The sequence below is a fragment of the Bemisia tabaci genome, chromosome 2 (genome assembly GCF_918797505.1).
Source record: "Bemisia tabaci chromosome 2, PGI_BMITA_v3".
NCBI classification, from domain to species: domain Eukaryota; kingdom Metazoa; phylum Arthropoda; class Insecta; order Hemiptera; family Aleyrodidae; genus Bemisia; species Bemisia tabaci.
Genome location: NC_092794.1, coordinates 52,330,614 through 52,352,196, shown reverse-complemented (window position 1 = coordinate 52,352,196; position 21,583 = coordinate 52,330,614). Strand labels below are relative to the sequence as shown.

At 35.1% G+C, this 21,583-nt stretch overlaps 2 protein-coding genes across 4 annotated transcripts in view; both read left to right on the top strand.

Annotated features, from left to right (window-relative positions):
* The first annotated feature begins 1,051 nt into the window (after positions 1 to 1,051).
* Positions 1,052 to 17,076, top strand: fal (SAM and HD domain containing deoxynucleoside triphosphate triphosphohydrolase falten). Of its 3 annotated transcripts, none has more exons than XM_019051230.2 (10): positions 1,052 to 1,248; positions 3,375 to 3,448; positions 4,552 to 4,729; positions 5,470 to 5,647; positions 6,646 to 6,798; positions 7,414 to 7,676; positions 8,045 to 8,104; positions 8,742 to 8,922; positions 9,720 to 9,970; positions 11,072 to 17,076. In XM_019051230.2, exons 1-10 carry the CDS (start codon positions 1,208 to 1,210, stop codon positions 11,205 to 11,207), a joined length of 1,515 nt encoding a protein of 504 aa, XP_018906775.2. In that variant the 5' UTR covers positions 1,052 to 1,207; the 3' UTR covers positions 11,208 to 17,076. The 3 variants fall into 3 exon arrangements, with proteins under 3 accessions (XP_018906775.2, XP_072153623.1, XP_018906853.2); XM_072297522.1 differs by lacking the exon at positions 1,052 to 1,248 and adding an exon at positions 1,266 to 1,382; XM_019051308.2 differs by lacking the exon at positions 1,052 to 1,248 and adding an exon at positions 1,394 to 1,546.
* A 1,869-nt stretch (positions 17,077 to 18,945) lies between these two features.
* The window catches only part of LOC109036444 (tripartite motif-containing protein 2), a 66,601-nt gene continuing 63,963 nt past the window's right edge, over positions 18,946 to 21,583 (top strand). The window contains exon 1 of the mRNA XM_072297526.1: positions 18,946 to 19,405. The gene's annotated coding sequence lies outside the window, so the exon portion shown is untranslated. The remainder of the gene's footprint in view (positions 19,406 to 21,583) is intronic.

Genomic DNA, 21,583 nt, shown 5'->3' with positions numbered 1-21,583 from the left:
TTCCAAAGAAAAAATCAAGTATGACAGAAATTCTGCAACGTCGCAGGCGGAGTAACGTAGTTTCGCACTTTGGCCATGGATGAGCTTCCTTTATCAGCGTTTTATAGTATCTTGGACCGATAGAAAATAAATTTCTGTGAGTATCAAAATAGCATTGACAGCAAGACTCATAACTGTGGGCGCCAGAAGGTCACCTGGAGAAAATGTGGCAAGGAGTCTTGTACTTAAGAGAGTGTTCATAAAGTGGATCGCATTTAGCAAAAAGGAATCAGCCCGATTTCAACCTATGGTAAGTCTTGCTTCTTCATAATCATTTTAAAAATCTCCCAGAATAGCAAATAGTTTTTGTTTCCGCGCGACCAAAACATTGTTAATTTTAGAGGAAAATACTTAAGTGTGTAAATTTTTACAGTGCATGATGGCATTAAGTATTTTTAAAAAAAGAAGTTGAACGATTTTGAAAACCCTGTAATCGTGCTGGTTCCTTTCTGCCAAATGCGAAATGCGATCAAATTACTTAACGCACTTTCTTGGCATTTTCGGCCCCCTCCCTCCCTTGCAACAATTCGTAACGCAGCCTCACCCCTCCCCCTCCCTCCAGTGATAGGTACCTCAGCATGACACCCACCCGATCAGCGATCAGCTACCTATCTTTGTATCACGGTTCAGTATTGAAAGCGCTCTTGCGAGAGAAAATAAACAGCAAAAATAAAACTGTGCGGCAATGAGTGTTCTGACGAATTTGGAAAGTGGGTTGAAATTATGCACAGAATTTATACGAAGAGAGATGTAGAAACACCGATGTCAAAAGTTGCAATGCATTTTTTTCATGCTGCTGCTGACAACTTGACAGATTTATATAGAATACGATTCCAAAATTGGGTCATGTAAGGCGTGCAGCAGCGCCTGCGCCATTGCGTTGCGCTCTTTCCATTGGCTTATACTAGTTGATGAATGTCTACGTCACGACCAATTCTGGCCGGCCCGGCCACCACCTTTCATGATTTATGTATTCTTTCCCCCCTTGCCTTCTCCCTTCTCCATCTGTTCTCCATGATGTGATTTCATCACCTAGACATTCAAGGTCCTGTTATCAACAGTGTAGCGGTACCCCACGCAACTTGTCTATGAGCTTTCCACAATGTTTCGCGACAATTTTGCCGTGCAGTAATTGAACGCTTGAAAGTTCTTGGCGTTTAAAGTTAGGATGGCCGCCAAAAGTTCGTCAAGTGGCCGTGAGGAATCTAGGTAAGCAAGTTTTCTGAATCACAGCCGTCGGCTCTGTGTCCTGACTCAGTCTGTTATTGATTGTGAAAGATTGTGTTTGTTATCACACGAGAAAAATCGCAGCTGTGATAAACAATTCTCTCAGTCATCTCTTGGTAATGCATTACTTTGCAAATTTTTCTTTTACTTAACCTACATTCTGTTAACTGAGATCAAACAGTGCTGACAGCTGACATTGCCTCTTCTTGGATACTTTAGATCAGTTCCGCATTCATTTCTACGGACCCATATTACCTTTATTTTTCCATCTTTAACTCAGGTGAGAACATTCTGACCAATTCAACACTTTTGAAATTAGCCTTCTGCTCAACGCGTGAAACTTGTTTGGTTTTTCCTCACTACATAGAGTTGAAATTTCATTTACCTCCCTATACTTAGTTGCTAACGTAAGTGATATCTGCCTTTCCCACAGAATTACTTTTCCAAAATTCGTTGGTAAAAATATCTACCTTGATGTAATTAATTGCACTATCTCCTTGTCAGATGTAGGTACTTAAGAACTTTCAGGAGTAAGATGTGGAAAGTTTCGATACATCTAACAGTGAACTCCTGCCTGAACTTGGCAAACTGGAGCCTCCCTTTTTTTACATTGAAAGGGAAAAATTGGCCCTAGTACTTAGAGTTGCTTTTTGAACCATATAAGTATCCTAACAGTTTTTGTAGAATATCACAATGATATACATCGCTAGTAATACCAATACTGCGCTTCTATGCACGTCAGTAGTTACTGGACTGAGGATTTTTCTGCAAATGCGAAAAATATTGATAGCTGAAGTACAAACCCTTGAATCTCCATTTGCAATGTTGCAGACCTTCAGTACCGTCAGTACCGCTTTATTATTTCTTTAGAAAACTAGTCGATGCAATTTCTTGAAAATTTCCTCAAGTTTTCTCCTCTCTCATTTGAATCTTTAGGATTTCTAGGTATTTGCTTTTTTCTCTTCAAAAAATCAAGTGAGAGTGGTAATTTTGAAACGCTGATGATAAGTTGTTTCGCACTTGGGCCATCGATATGCATATTGCGGAGGGTCTCCTTGCTAAGGGTTAGAGAGAGAAACAAACGCTCTCTGTCGTCTTGGTGAGATGGGGGAGGAGGGGGCCAAGGAGAGCTACGCTCTTTTGTTTTAATGAGTTTAAGGATAGGGACCTATGTCACAAAATCATGACGAGCTGGAGGGGGGGAGGGTCAATAATTTCATAATTACCTGCCGCTAAGTCTGGTTAATTAATGAACGGCTCCTAATGCTACAAAGATTTCCTGAAATTTACCTCTTAGAAATGCTAATTTTATCATGCAATCAGGCACTGAGCTCACTGTATATCGGATTTTCAGGAGACAAAAAAATCGAGTTGCAATCATAAAGACAGAAAAGCACTGTGAATTTCTGGAAAATCATCAGTTTTACCATCCTTTGCGGTCGGTATTATTTTTGCTCATGTACTTGAGAGAGGTCTTATCCTCATTAGTGCACTTACTGTTGTATATCATCACAATATTCCGCATAAATTTGAGGGCACAACATTTTAAAGAAAGTAGCAGCCCAACTGAAGCTCATTTGCCTTATCAAGCCTCATGAATATGCAATGTTTACGCTCCAGTTCATTTAGAATACTTAACGTTTTCTCTCAATACTTTCTCCTTTATTCCCTTCATCAAAAGATATCCAATAAAAAAATGCTGTGTGAAGTCCCACAAAAAAGTGATAGATAGGTATCTCATTCTCTGAGTAAGTATTATCATCAAATCTTCATCAAGTCTACAGATACCTGTTATTTTTTTTCTTCGCTTTCTAGGAAAATTAAAGGTAGATTAGGAACCTGTTTCAACGCTAGAAGAGTCTGGAAGGTCATATTACTGAGTCTTAAAAATTTCTTTTTCCGAATTTTATGTACCATCCTTTTACTTAGGTACCTGGGTCACTGTGTTGGAAAGTTGAATTTTTTTAGTGACTTCGTTAGTTCTATCAATTCTTACAAATTGGGTACATATTTGTATGGTGATCTTGGGTTGATTCATTTGTACCTCCTCACAATCAAATATTATGTTTACTTACCTATTGAAATTGTTTTATTTTTTTGTTTTGCAGACTCCATTCATGCTCCAAAGTTGGTGATACCTCATTTCCTAACAAAAAGTTTCTGACAACTCCTGTGATGACTGGTTAGTATGCCAATGAAATCCAGAACTCCACTTACTGCATGCATAATGAGAAGATAAGCATTAGATTATTTAAGCAGATTAGAAAATTATTTGTAAAGACAAATACGCAAACACGTCAAAGTCCATCAGAGCGCAAGTTGGGTTTAGGACTGAAATTAGGTGGGGTCAGAGAGACCCCTGCCCAGTTAAAATTTGAGTTATGTGTGCATTGGACCATTCTTGAGAGAGATAATTTATGCAAACATTTCAAAAACAACTTTTTAAAGTTTAGAAAGTGCTAAAAACCAGTGTATTATTCTTAAGAGTTTTTTTAAGAGTTTTTTTTAACAATTCTTGTACTCAAATTTGACCTCTCCCAAATTTTCCGTCAAAAAGGGTCACAAAGGGTTTCCCTCTTCGTAAATTTTAACAGTTTTATCAAGAGTTTGTTTAATTATAATTTCCAAGTTTTTTGAGAGATTTGTTACTGTCAATGCTGCTAGGGATGTTAAAAAGATTGATTTTGCCCGTTGGCCGGAAGGGACGGGACGATAATACAGTTTTCAGGAGACGAATCTGTGGGTTTTCTCCCTCCAGATTGTAAGACCTCCCTTAATCCATTTTACTTGCGCAAACCAATAAACCTGCCTTGGCGCCTTTGAACACAAATTTGGAGATTAAACACAGCCATAAAGAGTGTAAATAGCGCTCCTATGAATGATCATAGTTCATCCTGACACCTGTGCTTCAAAGCCTAGTTGAAGGAAGTGGTAGTTGGTGAAGGATGGGCAGAAAACGTGACCACCCTTATTGTTGATAGCGACCGAAAAGTCTGGTAAGGGGACGGGAAACACAGCCATTAAGTGTCCAATAATGAAAAATTGTAGGAAAAACAGTAAGGGTAACAAATTGTAGGAGAGGGGCAAAAACATCATTTGTAAGAAAATGTATCCTAAAGCACAATATGTCCACACTTTATTAGAGTCTCCGTAATCTTATTTCTCTTTCACCCTTGGCGTTTTGCTCAGGCATTCATTTTCCTTGTAGTAGAATTTATTTTCCAAAAGTCAATTTTTTGTATTTTAAAATAACTTTACTTACCACTCTTATTTGTCCTGTAACAGAGGTAATGACAGAAAAAGTTTTCAATGATAGTGTTCATGGGCACATCAGGCTTCATCCCCTGTGCGTCAAAATCATCGATACTCTGCAGTTTCAACGTTTAAGAAATTTAAAGCAACTCGGAACCACTTACCTAGTTTTTCCAGCAGCATGTGGCAAACGTTTTGAGCATTCGCTTGGGTAAGCCATTTCTCCATCCTTCATTCCTATATTCTTTTACCAAGAGCTTTCTGGAATTGCAAACCCATAATTTTCTAGAAGCCATTCTAGGATCCTCACCGCCAAATTAATTATTTGCACAAGCCTCCTGGTATATGCCATTTCTCTTATATTAAATTGTGTGCACAGCATATTACGGAGTTATGGCCACTGCTCTCTAAGTTGGTGAAATTTTAGCAATAGTATCCTTGATGATATTCAAGGTTTCAAAGTCCGAAGGTCAAACCTGATAGTTTCTCACACCATAAATTTCCTTCATCAGCTGAAGATTTTGTTCAAGAACTAGCAAGAAAATTTAACACTAAACAACATGTAAATACTAAACAGCAATTCTATGGATTTCAAATAAATTCTATCAAGCCAAAAGCTGTGGACCTTGATGTGTTGTTAAAAGTCCTACACAATAATGTATTTGTAGAATACAATGTCTCTAATGTTTACGTTTTAATCACAATTAATTTGTATTTGTTCAATTCATGACAAATCTGAAGAAGTCATCTTATCCTCAATCTTCAAACATGAGCACTGTACAACTTTAGAATCTTCTTAAGTTTATTTGTGAGAAAAGAAATGATCAAGATTCAGCAAGAGTCATTTTTAATCTGTTTGCCAAAATAATTGTTTTAATATGTCGTTTTTGGCCTATAATTTTTTCCCTTGAGCTCTTCTCATTATGATATTTTTTTTTTTTAAACTTATAGGGTTGCATACTTAGCCGGCCAAATGGTGGAAGCTCTAAGGTCAAACTGCCCTGAAGTTCAAATTTTACCTGAAGAAAAATTAAGTGTGGAAATAGCAGGTCTGTGCCATGACCTAGGTCATGGCCCCTTCTCTCATCTGTGGGAGCATTTTCTGAATGATTGTGATGTAAAATGGAGGGTGAGTGTGCAATTTGAAATTTTGTGTAAGAATTAATTCTAGACAATCATTGATCTAAAAGCTTAGGGGAAGAAGAGTGCCAAATTTTTCAAAATGGAGGTCTTACAAGCAACAGGGATCTGCTACTGAGATACCCTTACTTGTGTAAAATTTTGCAAGAAGCATGTTGGTGCCTCTGGTATTTTCTAAAACGAACTCCAAAACTAAAAAAAGCTCTCAAAGTTGAGGCCATCATGAAGGGATTACTATACTGTTGTGCTAAGGAAGAATGCCGTATTAACATCCGAGAGTTGCCAATTTCTCTGGATAAAACATGTATTTTTGAGGAAAGTTATGCATATTTTTCCGTGAAGTTTTTAGGTATGTATGTGCAAGTTGCGAACCAAATTATCTGAAAAAGTGGGGGAAAAAAATACCCAAAAATTTTCCAGTAAATTCGGTTTTTAGTCAAGGAAGTGTGGCAACGTCTTAAGGCTCATACGGCGTTTATCCTTAGCTTGGCAGTATAGTGAATGTCCACTTCTGTATCCAATCAAACTCTCCATGCACAAATAGGGAGCAAATACACTAGCAGTGTTCCTTCTTTTTGTTAGCGCTCCAAGGATGGGCACAAGAGAATTTGTACATGGAGAATTTTACTGAGTGTAGAGGCAAACTGTCACCATGCAAAACTATGAACGAGGTCAGAACAAGTTAAAGGATACAATTTTGAAATTTCGCGTTTTCACTAGCATTTTAATTAATTTATTGGAACGCGTTTCAGAGTTTGCCGACAGCTGAGGATGGAGCCTATTAAGCTCTGAAATTAATAGCCAGAGTGTTTACAGAAATATTTAAGAGCTGCACAGATTTTTTCCACTCTAGAATGTTTAATAATCATTACTTTTTTTCCCTCGATGTCTTTCAACCAAATTTTTTATGGGTAAAAATTTTCCAGTAAAACTTGAAAAACTTATCATGTTGTGTGAATATTATTTTGTTTGTTTTTTCTTACCCAGCATGAAGACTGCTCAGTTTCAATGTTGAAACACCTGGTGAAGGAAAATCACTTGGAAAGTGAGTTTAAACGATACAATGTTAACATTGATCTTGTGGCGGAGCTTATTTTGGGCGAAGGACAAAGACTACCAAATAAACAGTATTTATATCAAGTATGTATCTTTCAATTTTCAATCTCTTTTCTATAATATCAGTAACTAGTCACTGCTTTTTGGTCCTCAATTACTGGAAAAAAATTTTGTCTAAATAATTGTAAAATAGCCATCCTCAAGTAATTTGTGGGTTAGGGCAACAATGAGGTTTGATGCGATTATGATGTTTAAGTTATTATTAATTTTTTTAAACCATGATAGCTGCTCTGAGCCCTCGTAGTAATTATCTTTTACTAATTTTCCCATAAAAAAAAAAAAAAAAAAAAAAAAAAAAAAAAAAAAAAACCTTCTACATGATATCAAAAATCAAGGGAAGAACCATTAGTTGATTAATACGTGTGTGTGATCTATGAAATTTTGAAACATGTCACTCAAAAACAATTGTGTTGTAACGTTATAATGAGTCTCCTTAATCCAAAAGAATGTTGTTTTGAAAATCTCAAAATTCATTTGAGGACAAGGTTGAATTAATATTTGCTAAGGAAGAACAGTTGCTAACAAGTTTAATTACAATGTAAAGTGACAGTGCAATTATACTATCCATGAAGACTGAATCAGTAAAATGCTATAAAGTAGATGTGCTGTTATGTGTGATTTTTAAATTTTTCCTTTCAGATTGTAAACAACAAACTCAACGATATTGATGTCGATAAATGGGACTACTTTTTGCGTGATGGAAAGCAACTGAACATTTCAATTTCCTTTGACTACAGAAGACTGTTGACATTTTGTCGCCTTGTGAAGTCACCTATCACGGGGGACTACGTCATCGGTTTTCGAAATAAAGAGGCTGTCACAATTAACGATATGTTCAGAGTTCGAGCTGATCTTCATCTACGAGCTTATCAGCATCAAGTTGTTAAAGTATTAGAACTAATGTAAGTTAATGCCGCCTACTTTCCCCATGAATAATTTCCTTCTTACTTTGAAGGTATAAATTAAAACTTGTAAAAGCTAAAATTTTCCTTTAATTACTAGCTAAGTGGTATCCATATCTGACTGTTCTTATGTAGAAGTCCTTATGGACCCCAGTCTACCATCACTCGTAATCGAGATATTGGCACCATAGCACAGGAAATCTAATATTATTTATCTTGGAAACGTTATTATTTATTCAGTTCAGATGTAGAACATTTTTGGAATTACCTCTGATAAAGTTATGAAATACCCTCAGAAATGTTTTTATATAAGTTTTCAATCTTGTATACTGATTTCTTATAAGTGCTCTCTTTGATTTATTTCCAAGGTTTGTTGATGCCTTTGTTGCGGCAAAAGACGATTATACAGTCAATGCAGATGGTAAAACGTAAGTACCAGGTTTTCTTATTTTCTTTTCCATTCTAAAACTGACCTCTGTACATCAGTGTAATTAATTTTAATACTGATTGAAAAACAAGAGAAGTAAATAAAAAGGATGAAAGGAAAAATAAAGCATGTCAAACTGAAAAATGATCTCCAGAGGTTTCTTTGAAATTCTAAACCCTCTTTGAAAAGTTCTGATCATGATAGAAAACTTCCCTGCCCATTCTTCTATGTCATTGTGCTTGATTTGATTCAGATAGACTTGAAGTTTTAATTAGTGCTTGATTTGATTCAAGTGTACTCATAGTTTTTCTTGTGAGTAGGAAATTCAAATTTTCCGTAACTGATGCTTAACAAAAACAAAATCTTAATTAAGACTTATTTTCAGTAATTTTTGTTGCACAGATCTTGTTCTACACATGAAATTTAGGTGAGAAGGTTTTTATCACAATGATAAAATTGGCACCTTGTCTAGTGGTTCACTGCGCAAGAAAATTATTACATTTTTGTTGAAATTGGGTCATCAGATGTATTTAGCTATGATTTGGACTTTTACATCTCAATTTGAAGTTAACAATGCTTTTATCGAGTCCATCAGATTGGAGAGAAAATGCGTCTCAAAAAGATTGTACTATTTTCAGGTTTAAGTTACACGAAGCTCAAGAAAATATGAATGCCATGTCTAAACTCTCTGATCACATTCATCATGTCCTGTTGTATGATAGTCGCTTTGATAATCATCCGGCCAGGAATATACTGCAGAGGATAAGCAGACGTCAGTTGTACCCCTTGGTGCACCGCTTCAATATTAATGAAATCCTGGTGAGTTCTTCATTGCGAGATGAATCCAGCTAAACTAGAAGAGTTTTTTTTTTATTTTTGATGTAAACATACATGATTGGCAGAAGTAAATGGGAATTCGCTCAAATTTACCGCAAAATACAACTGCGCGAGGCAAACCGCCTAAGAAAATGTAATACTAAAATAATAAGAACTCACTTGCTATGTCAAAATCATTATGCCAGAGACATTTTGGATTCAGTTGCACTGAGAATTGGCTGGAAATCAGTACGCACCTGCCGTAATAATTTTGACTCTGCAAGTGTAATTTTTCTTCTAACCCCTTAAACTTTTTGGAATTGAGCAAGATATTTCTGACTTAGATTGTTGTTCAACAAATGAAGAAAAAATTTACTCGAAAATTGTACCAACTATCCACTTCCAAGGGAGATTCTTATTTTTAAAATTCAAGAAACATAAACTCCCCTAGGCTATAAAGTGATGTGAGGGGTCAAAACCAATGGTCGTTTTTGAAAAACGTCTTAGAAAGCCCTCCTATAATGTTTCTATGAAAAATACTTAATAAGAGAACCTTTATAACCGGAGTGGCATATCTATTTCCTTTTCAAAATGGTGATGTTTCAAGGTTCGGAATTTTCTAACTGTCATTTTAAACTGGTGAGAGATATTGACAATGTGATTGTGTCTTTTGGGCTGACCTCTGCCTTGGCCCACAGTCCTGCTTTTTGCACTACCCGGCACGAAGAAAGCTTTGAACCTGGTGTGCAGCAAGTTGTCGGTAACATCTCAAATTTCATGTTAATTTTCTGTCTCTCTAGAGTGAAAGTGCTCCGAATATAAAGAAAGATGCCTTAGCATATACTGTCAGGGACTTGAGAAAGGTGCTGAACGATAAAATTCCAGGACACAAGTTTAGTGCAGATGCCTTAAGACTTGATTTCGGATCTCACATAAATCCCCTGTCCAAAGTTGTCTTTTTCAAGAAGCCATCTTCTAGTCGACACCCTGCAGATTTAGAGGTTGATCATCATGCCGTGGATGAATTATCAAAAATTCTTCCGTGTCAGTTGTAAGTATTTTCACCCTTTCTTTTGTCTCCTCCTCTACTTACTCCTATCTTTCAGTACATTTCTGTCTCTTGTCGACTGAATTTTTCTGTCCATTATGAACAGAATCATGATAATCCCTTAAAAAATATAAGACTCAGTCAGCAAATGAAGTAACTTATTTCTGAAACAAACTCGTATAGGGTTGCCACAGATAAGGAATACTGGGAAATATCTAGAAATTTTACAAAGTCAGGAAAAAATTGTTAAGTCATCTTCATTTGCTTTCTAGAATGGATCTGACGTTTTGAACAACAAATTTTGCTATTACTTTATTTCAAATTATATCTCTTTAATCATCTGGTATATCTTTAATTGTCCGGCAATTTTACCAAAATGTGTTAGGAAAATCAGGGAATTGTTAAGGATATTCATCTTCTAAATTCTGTGGTAACCCTGCACAGGAATCTATGCCAAGAAATTCTAAAAGAATGGCATTTTGCATATCAGTAAATGCAGCTTTTTTAAGGTATTTTTATTCATCCAAATGCATTTCAATCCCAAAGAGTCATCTTCAGAAGCGCTGGAAATATTCTATCAGAACATTGCATTTGGATCAATCAAACACCTTAAAACACTGAATCTGCCAGCATATTTTGTAAAAACCTGTAAGAGCTGTCAACGGGTTTGTCCTCAATTAATGAAAATTTGCAAAATGCATCTTGCGTGATAATATAACAAATAAAAGGAAGAAAAAACAAATCAAAACACGCATTTTTTATGGCTCAAGTAACACACTGTTGTATTCTGTTGTATTCAAATTCGTGAATAACAAATTCAACTGTATGTTAATCTATACGGTAAACAATGCGAGTTTTGGTTTATTTTTTCTTCATTTTAATGTAAATTCGTATAATTAGAACCAGCAAGCTTGAAATCCTGATGACACAAAAGCAGATCCGGCCTAGTCTTTAATTTTTTTCGTTTCCATTTTACAAGTATCATGAAAGTTTTATTGATTTTCTCACATCAATCAACAGCAAAATATAATCACACTGATTAAATGTTTTATGTATCCTATCTCACAGCTAAATATCTATGGGTTTTTTTCCCTCTTTCCTCAGGAATACTGGAAATAAAATAGAAATCCTTGTTTTTGCGGAAGAAGCAAAGGATCTCCAATCACTATCTACTGAAGTTTCTCAAGCCTGTCAACAGTATTTGCCTGATATTCTTCGTAAGTATATGCCGTCTTCGTAGTGTAAATTACAAACTCATCATTTGTAGATAATCTTTCTTTTTTGGGCTTCAATAGTCATTCTGTTCTTCTCATTTGTTTTCCTTGTTGGAGTGTTCCGTTTCAATGGAAAACAAATTTTCTCATAATATCCTTCTTTCATTAAAAAAGACATCTCGACGGCTAAGGATCAATACCACCCATCATAACTGCAAACTGACGATTTCACAAGATGAAGAAGAAACTTCTCCATTTTTGTGATTTTGAGGTTGCATGCAATTTTGTGCATACATTGAAGCGTCATCACAGAGTCATTACAGCCCTCTCATACGGAATTGGAAAAAACTTAAACCATCTACTTACATACCTATTTTAGACTGTAGAATGCAGCAAAATTTCTAACTCATTTTCTCCGAAATTGCCAGTTAGGTGGTATTGTACCTTAGCTGTCGATCTTGAAGTGGTATCACATATCTTGTAAATTTTTTAAGATAAACATCTCATAAAATTGTTTTATCTTTGAAGCTAAAATTGTTACCTTTTTAATTATGTAGAGCCAAGTTTCAAATCAGCATAGCTGATGGATTTTGAATCTCTAAAAAGCCATTATCATAGGCGCCCACTAACAATCTGATCAATTTTTGTTTCTTATAAAATGTGCACTTGTACAACACACAGTAAGACATTCCCAAGTATAACCTGCATGGCAGGTTTTGACTGTTTAGAATCAGAAATTATACAGGGGCTATATACGGGCGCCTATGATTCCTACCTTCGGAAAAAGAAAGGACAGAAAGTGTTCAGGGAAAGGATGATAAATTAAAATTTACCACTTTGCAAATGTAAGTTTTTCTGGTCAAGGCAATCAAGTAGATGAATCGCTGTGTTGGTATTTTATTCTAAATTTTAATTAACTATTATTGGATAAAAACTGGAATCAGCCTGACTGCATTTCACTTTCACATTGACTAATTTTCCCTCATGGCTCATTTTTTTAACAGAGAACTCAACTACTAAACGCTCTTAACTTTTCTGTGCATTTGTCTTGGATTATGAAAATTATTGTTGCTTCTAAGTTGCAGTATTGTTTAGTGATCTGTCATAAAAAAAAAAAAAGTATGATGTAGTCAGGCTGTTTCATTTTAAGGTTATTCTAAGTGATCTAGGGCAGAGGTCCGCCTCTCTGTACGCTGTTATCCAGATTGTGCCCTTGAGAAGCAATAATTACTTTAATCTACAAATGAATGCAAAAAACTGACCCAAAACGTGTATAAGTATTAACTCCAGGTAGTATGACATCAAATTTGTGAAGATTCATTGAAAATTTATATCAAAAATTACGAGAATGGACTTTCTTCATCAACTCAATGTGTGAGAAAAAGCATCGTACATAATATCACTCTTAAAGAAATTGAGTCAATGAGGTAAATCCGTTTTCATAATCTTCAATATAAGTTTTCAACAAATTCTCATTTTGATGATATAGCTTCACTACATTATCATACCTTTATGGATCAGCTTCTTGCGTTAATTTATAGATTATAATAATCATTACTTCTCAAAGGCACAGACTGTGAAGCGGCGCAACACAGTGGGGGATTTCTGCCTCAGATCACCTCCGAAATCCATCGAAGTGTTCTGAAGTTTTTGTAACGTAAGATTCTAAAACTTGATCTTGCCAAATGTATTAAATTTAAAATATTCATTCTAAAAGCTTCATTTTTTTGCTAGGGACGCCAAATTTTTTGTACCTAAGTAGTTTTGCTACTGAGTGACGGATGAACAAAATTTTCCGTTTTTAGTATACAAAATGATGTGTTCAGTAGCTTATGTTTGAGAACTTACTTAATCAGGGTACCGTACCTGCCTGTGATAAGATATTTACAAATTTATTTTATCTAGGTTTTATAGCATTGGGGGTATTTTATAGTGGGTTTTGACCAGTGGAATGATTATTATTTTTTTCTCCATGTATGAATACTTTATTTATCCTTATTTATTTCTTGAAAGTGCACTGGTGTTCAATAGATACAATATGTAGCTTGGGGTACGCAGAAAGGAACTATCCCATTTTTTTCTGGAATATAAGTCGGAAGTGATCGAAAAGTTTGATCAAAATCAAAAGGTTCAGAGCTAAAAACGCACCAATCGCATTATAATGTGGGAGAGTCTCACCTCAAAATGTATCATTATGCATCAGCAAGTGCGCGTTTCACATCTCAAATTTCTTCAGGAATTTGTACTAAATCAAGCTCAGAAAAAATTCACAAATATTTTAAAGGATGTTCCGAAATCGTTCATGAGTAAATAAGTACCTTCTTAAGTAGAAACTTTGCAACATTGCAATATAGTATTGTCCCGCTATAGCTCTGAGCCTTCCATTTATTTTTTATCAGAAAAATAGAAAAGAAAAACCTGCAATTTTACCCTTTGCAATGAGTTGAAAACTGAATCATCGAGGCTCATGGAGCATACGAACTTCAAACCTGTTCTTCTCTGAATTAATTTTGTCCGGGTTAGTTCCTTTCCACGCAACTTGATCCAAGTATTTTTATGTATTATGAGTTTATCATGAAAGAATCTCCTTATAAGTCAAAACGTGTAGCTCAACTTAGTACATCACTGATTTTTTTTTTTTGGAACTCCTTGTTTCTGTTTGGCATAAATACATTAATATACTTTGCTTTGTCAAATAATCTCCAAAGCGATGACCAAAGTGTAAAATCGCGCATCTCCATTTACGACATTGCAGACTTTCCGGCATACTCCCCAGCATACTTTATTTTTTCTTACAAAGTAAAACTAGTCAATTTGATTTCTTGAAAACTCATCGATTTTTCTTATCTGTTAGTGGAATATTCTGTATGGATTTCAAGCTATGAAATTGGCTTCTTTCCTCTAAAAAAACTAAAATAAGAGCGGAAATTTTGATACATCGCAATGGAGATGCGCTGTTTCCAACTTCGGCTATCAAAATATTATCTAGTAGTGAAGAGAAAATGACATCTTGTCTCTCTTTTACCATGACAAGTGAAGAGTTTGTCAGTTACCATTGATTTTGTATATTTATTTCTTTGCCGATTGAAGGTTTTAGGTTTGTTAATTGCTTCTATGTTTATGTTTCTTTATTTTTCCGCTTCTTTTCCTAGGTATAATCTAAACCATAAAATTTATGGTGAATCCTTTCTCTCTATTTTCATTCCTTCTGCTAATTATTTTTTTTGTCAACTTTTGGTGTTAAAAGAGAGAGAATGAACAAGTCAGATCAGTGTCCATGGTATCCTAAATTCATACTTTTGGTAGTATGTTCACGTATTTAGTATACCTTATCTTAACGATTAGAATTGAGAAGAATGAGTATCCAAGTATGAATAATATTCACTTGAATTTCGATTACTCTGACAATGTTTATTTGTGTAAAGAACAAATGTGTGGTAGAAAATTCTGAACCAAGAAGTGCTCTTGTCGTCTTAAGTCCTCAATTATAATTGCAGACTTAAAATTTGGATGGATTTTATAATCTTGCACTAAAGTATCGTTGATTTAACTATCAAAATATGACTTCCTCTCAATCGCAACGGAACTAACAAGCTCAATTTTTATCTTGGTTCACTGTTTTCAAGCTAAATTTTCTGTTGGTATCAAGGACAGAAAATCTCCTAATTTTGTTTGTTTTCATTATTATGTTTATTAGTTTTCTTTTTTTACTTTTTTGTATTTCTATGCATCGTAAATTTAATTTCATATTCAAATTGAAAGTTGTTCACTTGTTTTTCAAAATTGAAACCAAAAAACTTCTGCTTTTGATGTATAACCTTTTGAGGAAATGTTTTCTATGTGTTATTTGGTTATTGTAATTTTTTAAGTCATCATTTGGTTCACTTTAGTTTGTTTTTTTCTGCATAAGTACTTACTGAAGGTATTCTCATTTTGTTTTTTTAATCACATCTATATGTTACCTTAGACTCTTAATAATTCCTCATATCAAAAGTATTTGTGTGTTTCTATTCTGAAGGTTCAGACTTTTCAGTTTTTTTCTGTTTCAAAATACAACTCCCCTAGTTGCACTGACCATTAAAGGCCTTTAAAAAAAGTCGAAAAATTCTTAAATTGTGCAAGTTAAACTGTTACCGTAAAATTTTCCGTGAAACGGTTTGTTTAAAAAATGTCATGGAAGCTTTGGCATCAAAATTTTGCTACTTTCTAAAAATGACTCATATTGACACTGAACATAACATAAACTTTTAGAGACACAACACAACATTAGAAACTGAAATTGCGTGCAACAGTTCTGTCGAAATTGACTTAAAGAAAGTGACAAAAAACTTAAAATAGTGCAATATTTACCTGATTAACAGAAAAGGTTTTCTCACTCCTATATTGTAACAGTTTTTTTTTAGGAATTTTCTCTGCACCTCACAATTTTTCAGATTTTTTTTCATTAAAAGCCAATGCTGGTAGAGATCTATCTTCGCAGTTAATAGCTGTTAGAGGTGAATTCTTGCCAAGGACAAACGATCATCTAAATATCGACTGTTTTACTGCATTGTATATTGTTTTTGTCTTTAATTTTGAGCAAGAAATGAATCCATTAGGTCAAAAAAACATGTTATTTGTATTTTCCTACAAAGTCTCTATTAAAGACAAGTCAAAAATCCACAATCCAATTTCATAATATTTAACCTTGATTTAAAAAACAGAACAGTGAATTGAGCATTTGACAGTGAGACTGCCAAATCATACGCCTTAGTTTGCAGCGTTGTAGACATCTTGTAATACTTGATTTTTTAATGGAAAACTACTCATTGTCAATTTTTGAAAACTCAAAGAAATTATGTTGATTTGGTCTCCTTAAGAAAAATAATATGAGAGTGGAGGTTTCAAAACATTGCAAACGAGATACCCGGTTTGGGAGTCTTACTGTCGATTTGAATATATTTGCTTTCATTTTCGGTTTTTGAAGGACTAGCCTGAGTGTAGACAGCCTAAACATACCACTCGCTTGAATAGTCCCTTTTTTGACTGGAACACGGAGGTGAAACTAGCAACATTGCAGAATTTGTTTGATATCCAATCGTTTGTTTTACTTCTGCAGGAGCGGAAGATTCAATTGGTGCTTGGATGAGACGAATGTTTGGTTCTAAATATTTGGGTGAATTTTAGTTCTCCCTCTGTGCTATACATGTTGTATCTCTTTCTTACAAAATGTTATTCTTTTTCTATCATGCAGGTTTTAGCAAGCTACCAAACCGTTTGTTAACACCCTTACTTAAATCAATGCATGCTGGAAGTGCATCAGTCCAAACACTCATGAGCCCTAATGTCCTGCTTACCCAACCAAAGCAATGGCTCATGAGCTTTTTAACTTATGCCTTTTTAGCATGCAATCATTCATTTTAACTTTGTAACCATGCGGGTCATCTACTTACTTAGCTAGGTTATATCGAACAGAACAATATTTTCACGTTTGGAAGTTGCACGTAATCTCTTTTTTTCTCTTAATGGTAATTTTACCAAAAATTAGAAGTATCCAAATGCATAGTATTTACCTTGAAATAATTAATTTCTTTGCTTTTCTTAGATACAGCATATCTTCAATTGATTTCCTGCATAAATGTAGGTGCTTTTCTTAATGTATTGTGTTTTTAATTTCTTTTTGGTAAGTGATGCCCAAATGGTATTCTTCCTTTTAACTAGGTGCATTTAAGTAATCCATGTTTGTTTACCCATAAAGTTTCTACATGTTTTTTACTTATGTTTTAATTAAATTGTTTTGTAGTTTTTTCCTTACACTTTAAGTTTATGGAATTTTTAACAGTCAAAATTTGAGAGAAAAAAATTTATGTTTCAAAAACTTGTTGTTTGCTAGCAATAAATTTGATTTCAAAACTAGTCCCAAAGAATTTTTCATTTTAAATCTTCAAAGTGAGAACCAAATGTTCAAAATTGCATTTCTACAGAGGATACCGGTAATTATAATTTTTCGATTTTTTCCCTATTTTATTTCCTTTTTCAAAAGTTATTTTCTTTTAGAATGTTGGATCATTATCTTTTAAAAAATTATATGAAAATAATAGCTTGTTTTACCATCAATAGGAACGTTGTATGATCCATGGAAATGCCCAGAAAATAGAGGTCTTCAGGGTGAATTTTAGCAAGAGATGCATTTCCTAGCTTTAAGGAACCTTGAAACAGCTTTTTTCAGAGAGATCTTCAACAAACCTTTAGATACCTTATCCTTGACTTCTCTTCTCACGGGTAACCACTTAAATTTTAGAGGAACTCAGAAAAGTACCTCCCATGACAAATTATGTATCTGAGACAGGATATGCCTGAAGAAAAAATGCAGGACAGAGTTTGGGTAAAATTGACAAGAGGTAAATTTAAATGAAAAACATATTATAAAACTCTTGAAAGATTTATCCTAAATCTAGTTTTTTTCTATTGAAAATGGATGAGAAATATGTCAAAACACTTTTAAAAAAGCAGTGTGTAATTGTTTTTAAAGACTTTTTCAACGTATCTAAATTTTACCATAAATAAATGTTCTTTAAAAAAGCAATTAATCAGAATACCTAGGGGTTTCCTGAAAATTATTTTTTAACAGTTTCATCAGAGTTTTTGAAAAGTCGTTTTCTAAGCTCATTATGACCTCAAAGGGAGTTTTGAACATGCCATATTGCACTTCAATGGGAAAATAGTGGAATCAATTAAAAAAATCTCTTATTTTACCTCACAACATGATTATAATTTAAACTCACCAGTTTTAAAATAAACTCAAAGTTGGTGAAGTATAAGCTAGAAGAACTGACTTAATTACCCTGTGACATTTCAAAGTATAACTCAACCACTTAATTCTTTTTATTCCTTAATGAGTGTGCGTTTCACCATGAAAATTTAAAGAAATTTTTTGTTAAATCCCATGTAAAATCTACAAAAAATTCCCAAGAAAATTTCAACCACAGACAAATCATGGCTTAGTACAAAAAATGCGTTACTCAATCATTTGCAACATCTGAAAGTCTCCTATCATGTGAATAACTAATCAAAACGCTTTTTTGCTATTACCTATGCACAAGTTTTTCAAAATGAGCACTGAAAACTTACAACAAATAGTAAATACTGTTGGTTCGTTTTCCTTTGAAAAACCAAAGCATGAGCAGAGACTTACAAAGCCTTGCATTTTGAAGTACACATTTTTCGATTTTAGTCATTGAAATAAAACTTTCCAACTTTGCAATGTACTCAGGACTCTGCCGTGCAAAGGAAGAATGCCGTATGAGCCCTTAGACGTTGCCAAGTTTCCTCTGATAAAAACAGAATTTAATGGGAAAATTGTGAAAATTATTTTCCAAAATTTTCAGACAGTGTTTTACCCTATTTAATCTAAAATATCTGAAAATTTCAAGGAAGAATAAGTATGCATGAATGTTGTCGAAAATACATGTTTTACCAAGAGAAATAAATTTAGGAACTCTCGAATGTTCATACGGCGTTCTTCCTTAGCACGGCAGCTTTTGCTAACTAATTTGAGTGATTTCAACTTTTCCCAACATTTAACATTGTACATGTAGAATTCATTATTTCAATACTCTGAAACCCAGGCCGAATAAAGTCCTGAAAGTTGACAACTCTGTCGATGCGATCGGCTCGACATAGTTCGGCAACCCGCAGTACAACCCTGCAACCCGCGCAGTATCGCCTCCGGTAAAAGGAGGCGAGGTGGTCCTTCATCAGCTGTTCCGAGATGTGTGGTTTCGTTCTGCGTCTGTTGTCAACTGCGAACCGAGAAACGGAGGAACTGCGAGTCGTTCGCCAACTTGCGTCGTGAGCGTTTCGTGCCGTGTGAATCGCGTAGTGCGGAGAAGCTGAAATCTCAGATTTACCACACTTAATTTTCGCCAGAATTTTCACCATCCGATAGTGTATAGTCTGGGAATACGATTCCAGTTTTTTTGTCTCGAAATCCGCCACGCGCGTCTGTTAAAGTGATTTCGTAATCTGTTGTTCAGTGCCAACTCGGATCACGGAATATTATTTAACCTTTCCTCTATTGCCAAAACCTGGAGGTACAATACCCTCAGGGTGTTTTTAAGTCGCATTTGGATTAGCCAACACGTTACTGTGTTTGTTTTCTTTTAGTACTTCAATTTTTTAACAGTGGATGTCCGTCTCCTGCTCAGCTGTGTCTCCAGTTTTTTGGAACGGATGAATTTTTGAGGTTCGTATTTCGTAAACAAAAGCTTTTTGATTGCTAACCTCTTTGTTCTTTGATTTGTTTACCTTCTGCACTGCTCTGAGATAAATCGCGTCTCCACTAGCTAATTTAATTTTCGTCAGAGTAATTATGGTTTCTTTATAGCTCATCAGACCTTCCTCTTCACACAGTCCAATACATCAATGCCCATTGCGCAAATGGTTTGGCTTAGCTCAAGCGATTACCTGTGAAGGAACTGTTTGCTCAGAAACTATCTGTAATGCCAAATCGCATGATGGAAGTCGTGTACCCTCTTCTCATATTTCTCAGGTCATATATGCTGAGAGAATCTTGAACGATGCATCTACCCAAGGCATCACGTACAACTGGAAACTGTTTATTTTTGCTGTCAACAGTAAGATTTCTCTGTAGGAATGCCCAACTAGGTATTAAAAGCCAATAGCGATCAGAGATTATGCCGCTCTTGGACGGATATCTTGTTTTCTTGAGGTTATGCAGTTAGTATATGAAGATATAGGTCTTTCGCAGCAAGCCTGTTCTAGGTGGGGAGAGTCGCTCATAATTGTATTATTTTAATGAGTATACCCTCACTCTATTTCATAGGCAGTTTGAACGCTGTTTTATTGATGTTACCTTGAGAGTTATTGGAGACGAAAGGATGTTTCTCAATTCTACATTCTACGTCCTTACGATTTATTTTTCTTATTAAAGTACCTGTACGTTTTTGTGTTAAAATTGATCACAGTGAATTTTCTTTTCATTTTTATGCAGGCAAGTAGGCACAACCTACTCGTAAAAATCTATGATGATTAAATCACAAATTACCCACAAAAATTCTGGAAAGTTCCTTTTTGTAGAGGTAGAGGTGTCACCAGCCAAGACATTCAGCTTGCTAGCGATCATCCCATAGGGATTGACTGCGACCTAATGGTGAGTGTAGGCAATCCTCAATTCGTATTGGACGACTGCATTGCAGTAGCTTGCAAACGGATTGTACACAAAAGCCAACCGCAAACTTAGCTGACAGCACCTCTACCAACCTTCCAGCCCAATTTTTTTTTCAATGAGTCATAAATGAGAATGTAGGCAGTGATATAACTGAAACATTTAAGAGTGCTACTCTTAGGCAGCTATCACACGCACAGTCCTCACTGTGCAGTTGACAGTTTGCGCATGCGCAGAAACTTGTACAGTTGTATTGTATACTGGTTTACTCTCTGTTTGATCATTGGAATGTTGTCAAATTTTCTCCAATAAATCATTTAGTATTGTGGAGAGTGACTAGTATTCCCTGTTATTTGCAGGGCATGTTAAATTTAATTTCAAATATACTTCTCTGAACATTTCATGGAGATAAAATCAAAACATCTAGCAATTGAAAGCACTTTTTAATTGGAAGAAATTTTGCAACATTCAAATATTCACGTACTTTGCGTTTTTCCTCTGCTTCATGGTAGCAGGTTGATTTTTGAAATTCATAGACGAAGGAGAAATCGAGTGATCCCATTAGTTGAAACAGGTTTGGTAAGTACTGATAGTCTGAGAGGGAAAATGATGGACCACTCAACTATGGGATCTCTCGTGAGTTGCCGTTGGTTAGTCCAGAACCTATTTTCCTCTTCATTTGCAACCACTGGCTTCCATAATAGGATTGCCGATTGCTCCGTTTTGTCTTCCGCTTTGTTTACAGCTTTGTCTATCAATTTCAGTAATCAGCCTGCAAATCTGGGATGTAGCAGGGTAGATGGGCCCACCTGGAGCAGTGGACGTAGTAATAATACTTTTATTTGTTCCATTTTGGCAAGTCTGCCAGATTTTGTGAGTTATTCTCATTTTTAGGATTTTTTAAAAAAAAGTTTGCCCCCCCCCTCTTTTAATAGAAAATTCTAAAATACGTCCCTTTCTCCCTACCGCCATGAAAGCAAGTAATTCAAATATTTGACCTGTCATCCTTCGCTGCCGCTCTCTGATTACACTCGCCGGTGACACAGCAGACGCACAAGACGTGCCATGCCGCACGAGTACTCGATTGTTGCCATTTATGTTCAAATAGAATATTTATTTTTGAGAAACTTTTCAATAATGATACCATCGCACAAAGGAAAAACGTCGTGTGAACCTTCAGACGCGACCACATTTCATCTTTAAAAAATTGAAATTCCTAGGAAAATTGTGAATATT